Raw genomic sequence first — 13389 nt, forward strand, 5'->3', positions numbered from 1 at the left:
AACCAACTGAAGCTCCAGGGGACTATAAAACATAATTTCAGAATTACTAAGTTGCTAATAGAAATCTAAAACATTAATAAAAGAATTAAAAGTGTTGAGTGAGTTAATATTCAGGCTGCATAGATGACATAATACCTATTTGTAGAAGCTCTTTCCTTTTTATAATAAGCATAGTTGGAAACTTGTCCTTAAAACACATTATAAAAATTGTGAGTTATCTAGTGGAGATGAGAGAAATATCTGTGCAACCCAATAAAAATGTCTGCTTATTGGTTTCACCTTCGGTTTCTACAGACAGGGTAAGTCATCAGGCTTCCTAGTAAAAGTGTTTTACCCTTCAAAACCACAGTATACATTTTCCTATTCACTTCTAAAAGAAGTTGAGTTGATTAACTTAAGCTGTTCTGAACAACCAACCAGAAATTTGTTTTGAATTTTTAGAAGAAAGGTACTATCTTAGAAAATGGCCATAAATTCAGCCCTAATGTCAATATATGTTAAACTCAATTTTAGAGTGTAAAATGTAAATTTATAATATATATAATACTCCATTTTTTTGTTCATTTAGACTATAATATATGCCAATATATTAGCATGTGATCTAAAGTACATATACTTTAAATATCTTATTCTATACTTTTAGGAAAAAATAACACAAAATAACTGTTTATATATTAATGACTTCAACTAGGCATTGTGAATGTAGGATTTAAATGTAATGATGTTTTTCTATAAATCTAAATAAACATTTCAATTGTGAATTCACTTTAAACATAAACCATAGGGTAAATGGCCAATCAGAAATTTCTTCTGTTGTTTGCATGTTTTTGTTCTATTTTTGTACAAAATCAAAAATTGAGGCCAAAATATATGTTAGGTTTATATCTTCATCCTAGAGTTACAATCACAGAATAATGCTAGTAAACCAAGTAACTTAAGTAGCACAATTTATGAATATTCATGTACTTTTTTATGTTCATAACACTTTATTTTAAGAGTGAATCAATCTGAAGATTTAGAAGACTGGTTTCTGGAAAAGGTTGCCAGTAATTCCGCAACACTTCTTAGCATAGTACACGCTATGGTAATAAACACAAGCCATCTGTATTATAACTACATCTGTAATTAACCTGAACATCCAAAACTCCAGATTATCTCAATATCCTTAGAAACATAATATAATTAATATTAATCATGGGAGAAATTGTGATACCAAGAAAATATCTAGTTCTTAAGGACCATATTTACTAGTCAGAAAACAGTTAATGAATACTTCCTCTAAATGAATTTTAATGCCAACTAGTTACATTTAATGTGTTCAAATGTGCATTCAGAATAGATGAGGAAAATGCAAAACACTGGATTATTCTCAGGTATTCTTTGATGGTGTTAAATTCATTGTAATGTCAAATATGTAACTTTTTTGTGGTCTTAGCTTAATATTAAAGTGTTGCTAATTTTTAGTAGCATAAATCTTAATGTGGACTGTATTATTTGGTTTAAGTTATAATGCAGAAATGACTCAAAATATTATGAATGTATACACACAAGAAAGTTGGTCATTCCATTTCTAATGAAGTGGATAATTGAGTATATTATTTAGATAATTCCAATACACAATTACTTCTATATTTCAAATAAAACTATTTTGAAGGCTTTGTTTTCCCTCTTCAACTTGCATATGTGGACATAGATAAAAATGATAAGTGCCAAAACTATATACACAAGCAGCCTGTAACTAAAATATCATGGTTGAATACCAGAAATTAAACATCAAAACTAGAGTAACGCTTGAAGGAGGAGAGCAGCTAATCAAAATTTAAGACATAAAATATTATTTAGGGAGCTCGTCTCTTACTCATACCAGAGAGGACTGTCAGTCATCAGGTCAAAAATTTAAAAAAATAAACAGCACCAGCATCCTAATGTACTTGAGTATTCACCCAAGCTAAATTTACACTGGTAGTGACAATATTCTATGCGATTCCTCCAGGTCAGCAACAATAAAATTTTCCTTTCTAAGCGTGATTTGACTATAATATGAATAAATTATTAAAATATACTTTATTCTTGGATTAATTCTCTCAGATTATGTCTACTATAGTCATTGACAAATGTTCAAGGTAATAACTTGTGCTGCAAAGGAAAGATTCTGGACTTCTGAAAATCATGTTCCATTTTTCTTACATCAAGAAGCAAAGGATGATGGGAGATAAAAGTAGTGCTCAGAAAGACATTTATGACAGAAGAATACCAGTGGTGTGGTTTGAAAGCCAATGACCATTTAACAGTCATATAAAATGGAGAAGTAATTTCCATATTCTGAGTCTTAACTTTCGTATCTAAAAAGGAAAAAGAGCAATAATAATCTTTATTATTGGGATGTTTTTTGAGAATTGAGAGGGAATGTGTAAAATTGATTGGAATATCAAATTTAATTTAGAACTCTTATAATGAGTGATCATGAAATCGGATTACCAAAATAATCCATAAGAGGAATTTATATAACAGAAAGACCTCACCACAATAGTCTCCCCCATACATATTCTCCTTCTCCCCTTCTCTAGCTCTCTTTTTGACTAGCCAATTTCAATGTTATATTAAAATTATTATAAAGGAAAGGTATTTGGCAAATTCATATTTGTAGTGAACTTCTCACTTACTAAAATTTAATAAACTGTTTTTTCTAAGACTTAGATGTTGCTAAGCTTAGTTTAGTGGGTGACTACTACATACCAGTAATCTTCCTATTATATAAAGAACAAGCAAAGCTCTATGTATACTCGAAATGTAATTTAGTTGGTTTTCATGGAAAATGTTTTATCACAATTTTTATTGCATTGGCTACCAACCTATAATACAAGTTTTCATTACTATCACAATAAACTCTGATACACTGCAAATGTCTGTCTCTTTCTGATTCCATTTCATTCTACAGATATTTTCCCATAGTTCTGATCATGATAAAATGTCCCTGGTTTATAATTCAGAGTCAAAATATCTTAAGAACTTAGAAGTCCTAATAGAATTCAATATATAATTTTCAGTCTGTCAAAGGTCTTCTACAATATGGTCTTGACCTACCTTTTTATATCTGCAATTCCCATTAATTCCTCTAATACATTATAACCTACTCAGAGAGAATCACATGCCCAAAATAGAAACATTGTTATTGGGTTCACAGTACTCCTTCTTTTAAAATCCCTACTCTCCTCAGGTAAATCACATATCTACTTTGTTTTTTACTGATTATTAGTAAACTTAATTTTTTTCATAATTTTTCACCATTTGTGTTTGTTCGGTAAATTGCTAAAGTCTTTGCAGCATTGTAATTACTGTCAGCACTTTCTTATTGTACTAGAGCTCTTTATACATAAAGAAACCTTATGTGTACTATGTATGTTGCGATTAATGTTCCAATAGTCTTTCACTTTTTAATTACATGATCTTTTATACCTACAAAGCTTTATCTATTTAAATCTCTAGACTTCACAAATGGCCAAAAAGTTATCAAAAGTTGTTCAACCTTATTTTTCATCAGGAATACACACAGTAGATATGTCCAATGAGATATCTCCAATAATGGCTAAACTTTAAAATTGAATCCACATGTTGACAAGGATAGAGAGCAAGTAGAACTCTCATACAGTCCTGATAAGGTATTGGCAAATTCCTCCTCCTATTCCTTCAAAAGTAGAGACGTGGTTGTCCTTGAACAAACAGCCTACCTTCCTAGCCGGTCTCCACTTGGGTTACTGTAAAATGTTGGTTTCCAAAAGCCATAGATTTTAGTACTAAATCATGTCTACAGACTAAATTAAAAACTAAGAATTTCAGATATTTTATTTTTTTAAACCCATGAGTTAATTCTAATCAAGCAATGGTGGCACTGGAGACATAAAATGATTTGTTTGGGGAAGGTGGACTTATAACCCACATCTTTTCTGCACCAATTTATAAAACCTCAGCTCCACCCTATTGCCCTTATTTCAGAGCTTGATAGAATATTTTGTTCTATTTTCAATAGTCCTTCCCTATATGTTCCCTTCTATTTCTATAACTATATAAATTCTATGGCTTTATAGATTTTCTTCCATTTCTATGATTCAAAGTTTCTTTAGTTTTGATTTCTATTCCCTTTCCCTAAGTTACATTATAAGATTTTTTCTTTATTGCTTTGTTGCTCTCTTTACTATTCTTCCAGTATCTTATTATCTTTTCATCATTATTACTTATTATTATCTTATTGTTCCTATTACATTGTTATACAAATTATAACATTATTGCAAAAACCCATTTTAACTTAGTAGTAAATAGTTATACCCTTTTTATAAATACTTATAGTTATTCTATCTTTTAACCTAGTGGAAACTGTAAATAATTAAAAATTAACTTTAAGAACATCAGCATCATTTCAGTGTTCATTTCTTACAGATGGAAGAGATGGCAGTGGACAGGATATGGTGGATGAAAGCAAGGGAGTGGTCAATAGGACTATCATTTTTCAAGTCTACAAGTTTGGAATTATGGTAATGCATAGCAATTAATATTCAAGAGGTAATAAGTCAGTAGAGTAAAAGCAAATGTAAACATTTAAAAACATCGAACTATTCTCACAAGTATGATTAGCCACTGTTCAGAATGTCTATGTGCCCTCCTACTGCCTCAGTTTCCAAGGTCGTTCTCCTGGACTCTCCCGGCCACCCCATAACCTAGCAACTACAAGGTTGGCTCTGGCAAAGAAAAGAGTTTTCAGTACCCTACCCTTGCTGTCCAGCTCTCATGTATATTGATGGTTGATAAAACTTTTTAATATCACCCCCGATATGCTCACAATGAAATAAAACCTACAAGAGGAAAGGCAGATTTAGTGAAGTTGATGATAAATTTTCAAAATTGGAAATAATTAGACTCAGCATCATCTTTATAAAAGAAAGTTAGGCCCTGGTCTGTTTGGCTCAGCAGTTACAGTGCTGGCCCTCAGACCAAAGAGTTGCAGGTTCGATTCCGGTCAAGGGCACGTACTTTGGTTGCAGTTCGTCCACAGCCCTAGTCGGGGTTGTGCGGGAGGCAACCAATCGATGTGTCTCTCTCACATTGATGTTTCTGTTTCTCTTTCTCTCTCTCTCTCTTTCTCCCTCCCTCCCTTCCTCCCTCCTTCTCACTCTATCTGAGATCATGGAAAAGTATCCTCAGGTGAAGATTTTAAAAACAAATAAATGAGTAATAAATAAATAAATAAAAAGTTAACTCTAAAGGTCCTTTTCATCCCTAAGGACTCTAATAGTATCTTACATCAAAATTAGAAATTAATTTATATTCCAATTTGACTGGCGGTATTCTAATGGAGGCAAATAAATTAAATAGTAAGGTGATCAAAAATAAAAATTTAACACTGTATGTGTATTTGTTGATTTGAATTCAATAGTTCTGCTGTTGAGCTGGTGAAAGTCATCAGTATTTGAACATGGAACAGAGTAGGAAATGTAATCTGTGTGACAGATATATGATCTTAATATAAAATCTAAGAAGTCTGCAAATGGTGAAAAAAATAGACAGAAAATGACAGCTGAATTAATTACTCGTTGCCTGAAATTTCACTAGAGAAATAAAAGCTTTAATATTATTCAAGATAATTTCATAATTTCAAGTAAAGGCTGGAAATGAGGAAATCTAACAGCACTGATGGAGGATTGAGTGTTCATTAGAAAGATGACGGTTGTTTCGAATACTCTCTTTAGAAGTAACACAGCAAGAAACTGCTCCATTAAAGGCACTGTAATCTGCTCTGTGAAAAATAATAAAGCAAAACATAGTTCTTAACCTCATCAGTTTATAATTTAATATAAAAATAAAACAGAAATAAATCATTTCAACCTAAGTCAAAATGTTTTAGATATGCTAATAAATGTTCCTAAATGATAAACAGAACACACAGGAGAAAGGAATTAAATGAATTTAGATGCACAAGGAAAGCTTTCAGATAACCGATAGAATTTACCTTGGGCCTGAACAGAAAACCAATGGGCAAAAAGGAACACGGAAGGGCTTTCAAAGTGTTGGGGCTGTCTAAGCAACTTCATGGTAATAGAAGAACATGGGCAAACCCTGAAACATCCCAAAAGCTTTCCTACAAATATCCTTTAGTAAAGGGCCAGTGTGAAATATTTATATTATTTTTATTCTTGAAAATGAGAAAAAGCTTTTTTTCCCTTGAAATCTAGATCTGAGGGAATCCAAAATCACTCCAGGAGAGTGGAAGGATATAACAAAACTTATTAAAGAAAATTAAGATATTGTTTTATAAAGATTGGAGTTTCTGATGAAGTCACATCAGCTGGCAAACACTATGTAGTACAGAATAAATGCTCAATAACAGTTTCTTCTATAATAAGGTAACAGAATTTCTATTGGACCATTTACACAAACATATAGAAGTAAAAAACTGATTACCACTTTAGGTATCATATATATATATATATATATATATATATATATATATATATAGATCATTCTTTCATAAGGACAGAATGATAGAGTGAAGAGGAAAAGGGGAACAAAACCCACAAGCTACAAGTGAGAAAAATCATTACCTAAAATTTTAATAGATGAAAGAAAAAAATAATGTTAGTAAATAATATGTACATTATGAAATTCCATTTATGAACATATTTAAAGCCTCAAAGTGATAGGTATTGGAACAAGAAAAGAGGCTGAACTTTGTCTACTGAATATGTTTTCAGGAGACTTCGAGTTAACTGAAAGCAAAGAGAGGGCTATTGTTAGAAAAGGATTAATAAGAAAGGGGAAAACATTTAAAATAAATGAAAAATGTATAAAAGGTTTACACATGCTCCTCCTAAAAGAGTTATAATGTCTTAGACAACTTACCAGTAATCATTCATTTCATACCATGATGATGTATAATCACAGAAACAAAACATCAACTGCATTTATCAAATATTATCTTCAAAGGTAACTAAAAAATGACAGCACCCGTACACATTTCACAGAGAAGTAAAGTTTGCACTTATAATAAGTATCACTATTTAAAAGACTAGATTTGAAAAAAACACAGAGTGATAACAATGAAACTTGTATTGTCCCTGTTCAGCAGACATCACAAGCATTTTACTGCCTGAGTCCTTACATCAAATCATCCTTCTCTGGGTGACAGCGATCCACTTGGTTGCCACTTACAATCAGTCCCACATTAGAGCCACATGGTTTAAATGCAGAGCTGTCCCGCTACTGCTCCCTGAATTTTAATATAAGCTACACAGTCAGCTGAAGCAACTTCAATCAACTAAAGCTTTTCAAGGATACCTCCACTGATTGTCTTGGCACCGAAACTAGTCAGTTCCTCAGTACTGCAGGTTTGCAATTGTTCAAATGAGATTTAAATATTCTTTTTTTTCACATCCCTTGATTACGGGGATGATTTAAGTAAAGTGGTTTAACTTGTAGAAAATTGAGTACATGTAAACAGATTATTCATACAAAGGTCAAGTAATGTCTCTGCACTCTCAAGCCATTGTTAATGTGTTGAAATAAAAAAAGGACAAATGACTATATTTCTTCTATTCTAGATAAACTCAAGGCGAGGTACCTAATTTCATGTCGACTGGTTACTTGCTCAACAGCATTACCACATTTTTGTGTGCCTCATAAATGGACAAGATGCTTGCTTCAGAAATGATTTCAAGTTGATGAATTGGGTCAAACACACCATCAGAATTGGAATTCAAGATCACACCACTTCTGAAAGCTCTTAATGTGTGAATTTCATCACCTCAACTATCTGAAGTACACTAGGTAATGAACAAAATGTGGGTGTAAGCAAGTAACACTATCAAGCATTTTCCACTTGAATTTTTGAACAAATATTCTCTCTGGATTGAAAGATTAGATTATTTATTGGTTTCTTATGGTTAAATTTATACACAAAATAATACAGATGTCTGAACAGTTTTCCCACATTTTATAAGGGAATAATTCTAAACTTCTGTTAAATGCAGGGAAAACATTCCATCTGATACAAAGTTACTTAGGATGCAGACTGTGTAGTTCATTAACGTCTACATGGTATTGTCCAATATGGTGGCCACCAACCACTTGGTGATGTAGGTTGGTTACCAGAAATGTAGCTAGTCTGAATTGAGATACGCTGTAAGTGTAAAATACACACCAAATTTCAAAACTTGGTATAAAATTTAAAATTTCTTAAGAATTTTTATATTAACCCCCATATTAAAATAATATTTTGAACATACAGAATTAAAAGATATCAGTAAATTCATTTCACTGGTTTATTTTTACTTTTTTTTTTTTTTTTTTATCCTCACCTGAGGACATTTTTCCACTTTTTGTTCAGGTAGAGTGGGAGGGAGAGAGAAGAACAGAGAGAGAGAGAAACATCGATGTGAAAGGGACACATCGAGTGGCTGCCACCCGCACGACCGACCAGGGCCGGGGACAAACTGCAACCGAGTACGTGCCCTTAGCGGGAACCGAACCCGGGTCTCTCTGGACCGCAGGCCGACGCTCTAACCGCTGAGCCAAACCGGCCAGGGCTCTTTTTTTTTTTTTAATCCTCACCCGAGGAGAGGACATTTTTGCATTTATCTTCAGATAGAGCGGAAGGGAGAGAGGGAGGAAGAGAGAGAGAGAAACAACGATGTGAGAGAGACACATCGAGTGGTTGCCACCCACACGACCCCATGCCCTTAGCAGGCACCAAACTCAGCACTCTCTGGTCTCTGGGCCGATGCTCTAACTGCTGAGCCAAACCGGCCAGGGCTATTTTTACTTTTCAATGTTGCCACGAGAAAAGTTAAAATTACATATGGGACTCATCTTATATTTCTTTTGGAAAATGCTGGTCTATACTATCAAAAAATAAAAAAAATCCACTGAGCAAATAATCTTTTCTTTTTTTTTTTTATCCTCATCCGAGGACATTTTTCTATTTTTTGTTCAGATAGAGTGGGAGAGAGTGAGAGAGAGAGAGAGAGAGAAACATCGACATGAAAGGGACACATAGAGTGGCTGCCACCCACACTACCAACCAGGCCCAGGGACAAACTGTAACCAAAGTACGTGCCCTTAGCGGGATCCAAACCCGGGTCTCTCTGGACCGCAGGCCGAAGCTCTAACCGCTGAGCCAAACAGGACAGGGCGCAAATAATCTTTTCCAAAAGAGTGATACATGCACAGGATTTTTTACAAACATTAAAAATGACAAGAAAACAAACATAAAGAACAGGAAACAATCTGTGCTGCTAATTACATTGTATTATGAACGATAATGAGTATCATATATTCACTCTGATGTAAGGAAAGAACTTGGGAAATTATGTCCCTTGGGAGTTATGTCAACTAAACAAAAAATGCATGGAAAAAATATAATAACCCTGTTACTTTACCACACATAACCACAAGCTGGAATATCATCTTGCATAACAATCTATACAGTGACTATTATTACTGCATTACAAAACTAATATCTGGATTTTATAGCTTTTATACATCATTTTTATTTGAGGCTAATATCCTTTTTGAATTTCATACATATTATTTAGGTGACAGGATTTTCAAGAAGTATTTAATCATGATTTTAACATTGCTTTTTATATGTCATCCACAAACCAGTAATTTTATTAACTTTGAAAAATGCTGCTTTTGTGCACATGGGTTATATAGAATTATAGCCTGAATTTTTTCATACAAAACGTAGAGCTAAAAAAGAGCATTTTACCCCAACATTAAGAAGTTATTAGACCACTTATAAAATACCTCCACCTAAATATTCTACTAATCATAATTCATTTCCAAGGAATTATTTAAAGTTTCCCTAACAACCTTTCCCTCCCAATTCCGTCCCCTTTCTTATCAGTCAGTCCTTAACTAACTTCTCAGGCTTCTTTTGAACATGCTGTTAAGGATGGAATGTTGAAGTGAAATTTAAAAATGAATCAACATCATTTCCATCAGTGTCAACCTTTCCCTCAAAGAGTTGATGATCCAATAACAATAGGAGCTCACAAAATCTCTTTTCTAAATATTTCACTTGTTCCTATATCCGTGTCTCAAAAAATTTTTATTGAAAATAATTTTCCCAGTCTAAAGATCCAAATCCTTCACTTCTTTTAACTACACTTTATAAATGACCTCTTTATCTCTATTTTTCCTCCCTATCTCTTTTCTCTTTCACTTGCTCTTAATTTCATTCTCATAATCTAAATCAACTGTTTCATACATTTTACTGGCCCATTCGGTATCTATTAAGATTCTCTCAAAATCTATATAATACTCACTTCTCTTCACCCAACTTCCTCTTACATAAAACTTGCTTCGTAGGCATGTTTCATACATTTTTCAGATAATATAAAATGTCAGATAACAGACTTATGTTAAAAGCTTTCTTAGCCCAGCCTATGTGGCTCAGTGGATTGAGCGTTGTCCCATGGACTGAGAGGTCCCAGTTTGATTCCTGGTCAGGGTACATGTCTGGGTTGGGGGTTCCCATCCCCAGTAGGAGGCATGCAGGAGGCAGCCGATATATGTCTCTCTCTCGCATCAATGTTTCTATCTCTCTCCCTTCCTTTCTCTAAAAAATCAATTTAAAAAAATGTTTTTAAATAAATAAAAGCTTTCTTAATCACCACATTATCAGTTACCAGAGACTCATAGAGTAAGACATCAATGTCCAGGTTGAAGGCTTTCATTTAAGTGCCAGAATTTATCATTATAATGCTATAGAAATAGATAGTGTATTAGTTATGAATGCACATACTGCCAGAGTTCAGGTCCAGAGCCATCATTTATTAGTTGTGTGACTTAGGCATATTACTTTTTTGCTTCGGTTTCTTTATTTGTAAAATGGTATTAATACAGGGTACGGCAAAAGTAGGTTTACAGTTGTGAGTATATAAAACAGCATTTATTCTTGTATTATAACTTAATAATTATTTTATTATTTTCCATACTAATAACTCTAAACCTATTTTACCCCACCCTGTATAGTTCTTATCTCTTATTGTGAAAACTAAAAGGGAAATAGCATAAACAATGCTTAGAGAAACCTGAACATTATAAACAGTCAATAAGTATTTCCTGTATAAAAGTGTTCAAAGCTCCAACATCAAAAGAAAGGATAACTGAATTCCATGGTAATTCTGATCTTCAAAGCTATTCAAACATTTTGTGGCTTAGAGGTAGACTGAAGACAACAGAAGAGTAAAAAACTCAACTTTTAAAGCAAGACAATTAAATATCTACCGTTTTTGCAAATGTGGATTGAACTGTCATGGATACATATACAATCTGAATTTACACCCCTAGTTTCTAAGTGGTTAAAGTATTTTTCTCAGTTTCCTAAAATTACTAGGATTAGACCACAACTTTTGCCCATTCTCACTTAACATTTATATGATCCATCATAAAAATTTATATCATATACTCTACATTTATATCACTTGGGTAAATGATATAAGGCATAAAGCCCTACTTTACTCAGATTGGGATTGTTTCTTTTTGTATTTATTCTGAGGAGCAAAACTCATTTTCTCAGTCAATAAAGTTTAGTGAAGCAATAAGGCATCAGTCCCTACGGGAAAACATTAGGTTTTCTTCAGAATGTATGTAGAATTTGTGTAAAAAAAACTGAAATAAACAAATAACTAAATGAATAATCTGACAGAAATGTAAAGACCAGTGATACAGCATTGATCATCTCTAAGAGTAAACATCAAAAAACATTAGGCCAGTTGAGCACAATCGTGTTTGGGTTATAACTTGAAGACTGAAATCACTGAGTCTTACGTAACTGTTTAGTCGTTGCTGAAGTTGGTGTACTATCTCTACCTCTCTCTGCCCACCCTCATCACTCCTTAGAAAGGAGACCATATTGACTGGGCCGAATTCCAGGACACCTAATGAACCACGTGTGTGAGTGTATGAGAAAATGCACATACACCTGCATGAGGCGCTCCCATTAGGCATTTTCCGACCCAAGCAGAAGGGATGAGGAGAGGTGTCCCCAAGGACAGGACAGCCTTTTTGACCAAACTTGTTTCTGTATTAACAGGAGTGGTCTGGTAGCTAGACCCTTCAAGCTTGGCTGCTGGCTTATACATAACACAGAGAGAAAGGCATTAGATCTTGAACTTGAACCTCATGCTTTAGCTCCACTTACCAGTGACCTCTGGGCTAAAGTTTAGGGCATGTAGCCAAGTAAAATTAAATGCCCTTTGTTTTCCCATTTGTCACTCTCCTTGGCCTCTGTATGTTCAGACCCTGGAACCACATGAAAGGCAGTTATCTAGGCCAAGGAGAGATTTGAGCATTTCTGGGTACCTTGGCTTTAACATCATTTAAAAAAAAACAAAAAACACCTCAATATCAATCCTATTTAAAACAGTAGAAACAGTGGAATAATACTTAATTAGAAAGAAAATAAAGTAGAACATTTCCTCTTTTTTAGTCTTTAACATCTGCTGTGATGTGCAGAGGGAGACAATAATTGCAGAACTCTGAACAACGATTTGTACTGGCAATCACCAAGTATACGTCTAGCGTTCTATTTTGTTGTTTGTTTGTGAGGGTTATGTTTGTTTCGGGGGGGAAGGGATGGAAACTCAGGTGTGTTCCCATGAACGCTAGGGATATAAAGATGATAGGAATCTTAGGAGAGACTGTGATACAGAAATTTGAGATTTACTACTCTACACCTATAAAACTAGACATCTGTAAATTGGATAAAATGAAAAATCATCAGATTCAAATTTACTATGTTACTGGAGATGAGGAAGGCCTCTAATTTAATCAAGTTAAATAAAATCTCTCTTTCTTGAAATTTCATATAAACACTTCAGTAATATTTGGGAAAACAAGGCAAAATTAAAATTAAAAAATATGGTCATTTCAGTATACTTGTTCCCTAAAACATCTTAAGTTTCAAGAGCAAGAATAACAGAAAAGACAACATCTTACCTCCCATCTCGATCCCAGTCATATACTTCGACTTTGATTGTTCTGTCCATGGGGAAAACATACAAAGTTACTTGGTAAGAACAAAGCTCCTTACTTGACAGAACTCCTTTCTCAACAGGGAGGCCTTCAGCTACTTTTCTACTCTTCAAAACATTGTTTTAGAGCAGGATTTCTCATCCCAGCGTGAATCAGAATCACATAGAGAGATTGTGAAAACATCGATTGTTGGATCCCAACCTCAGAGTTCCTGGGTCTGAAGGCCTATGTTGGGGCCTGAGAATCCAAATTTCTACAAGGTTAACCCGGTGATGCTGAACCACAGGAAAAGAATGAGCAGTTAAAGTAAGCTCTAATCCTGTTAAAGGAATAAAATGACAGTCAAGTGGCATGATAAAT

At 33.8% G+C, this 13389-nt stretch overlaps 1 protein-coding gene across 2 annotated transcripts in view; it reads right to left on the minus strand.

The window, feature by feature from the left end:
- Positions 1-13389, minus strand: part of CPNE8 (copine 8) — a 191716-nt gene that overhangs the window by 89267 nt on the left and 89060 nt on the right. For both annotated transcript variants that reach the window (XM_036251304.1, XM_036251305.1), the window contains one exon: positions 12994-13035. In XM_036251304.1, coding sequence (XP_036107197.1) covers positions 12994-13035 — 42 coding nt within the window. The remainder of the gene's footprint in view (positions 1-12993; positions 13036-13389) is intronic.

This window comes from Molossus molossus, unplaced genomic scaffold, assembly GCF_014108415.1.
Source record: "Molossus molossus isolate mMolMol1 unplaced genomic scaffold, mMolMol1.p scaffold_m16_p_10, whole genome shotgun sequence".
Taxonomy (NCBI): Eukaryota; Metazoa; Chordata; class Mammalia; order Chiroptera; family Molossidae; genus Molossus; species Molossus molossus.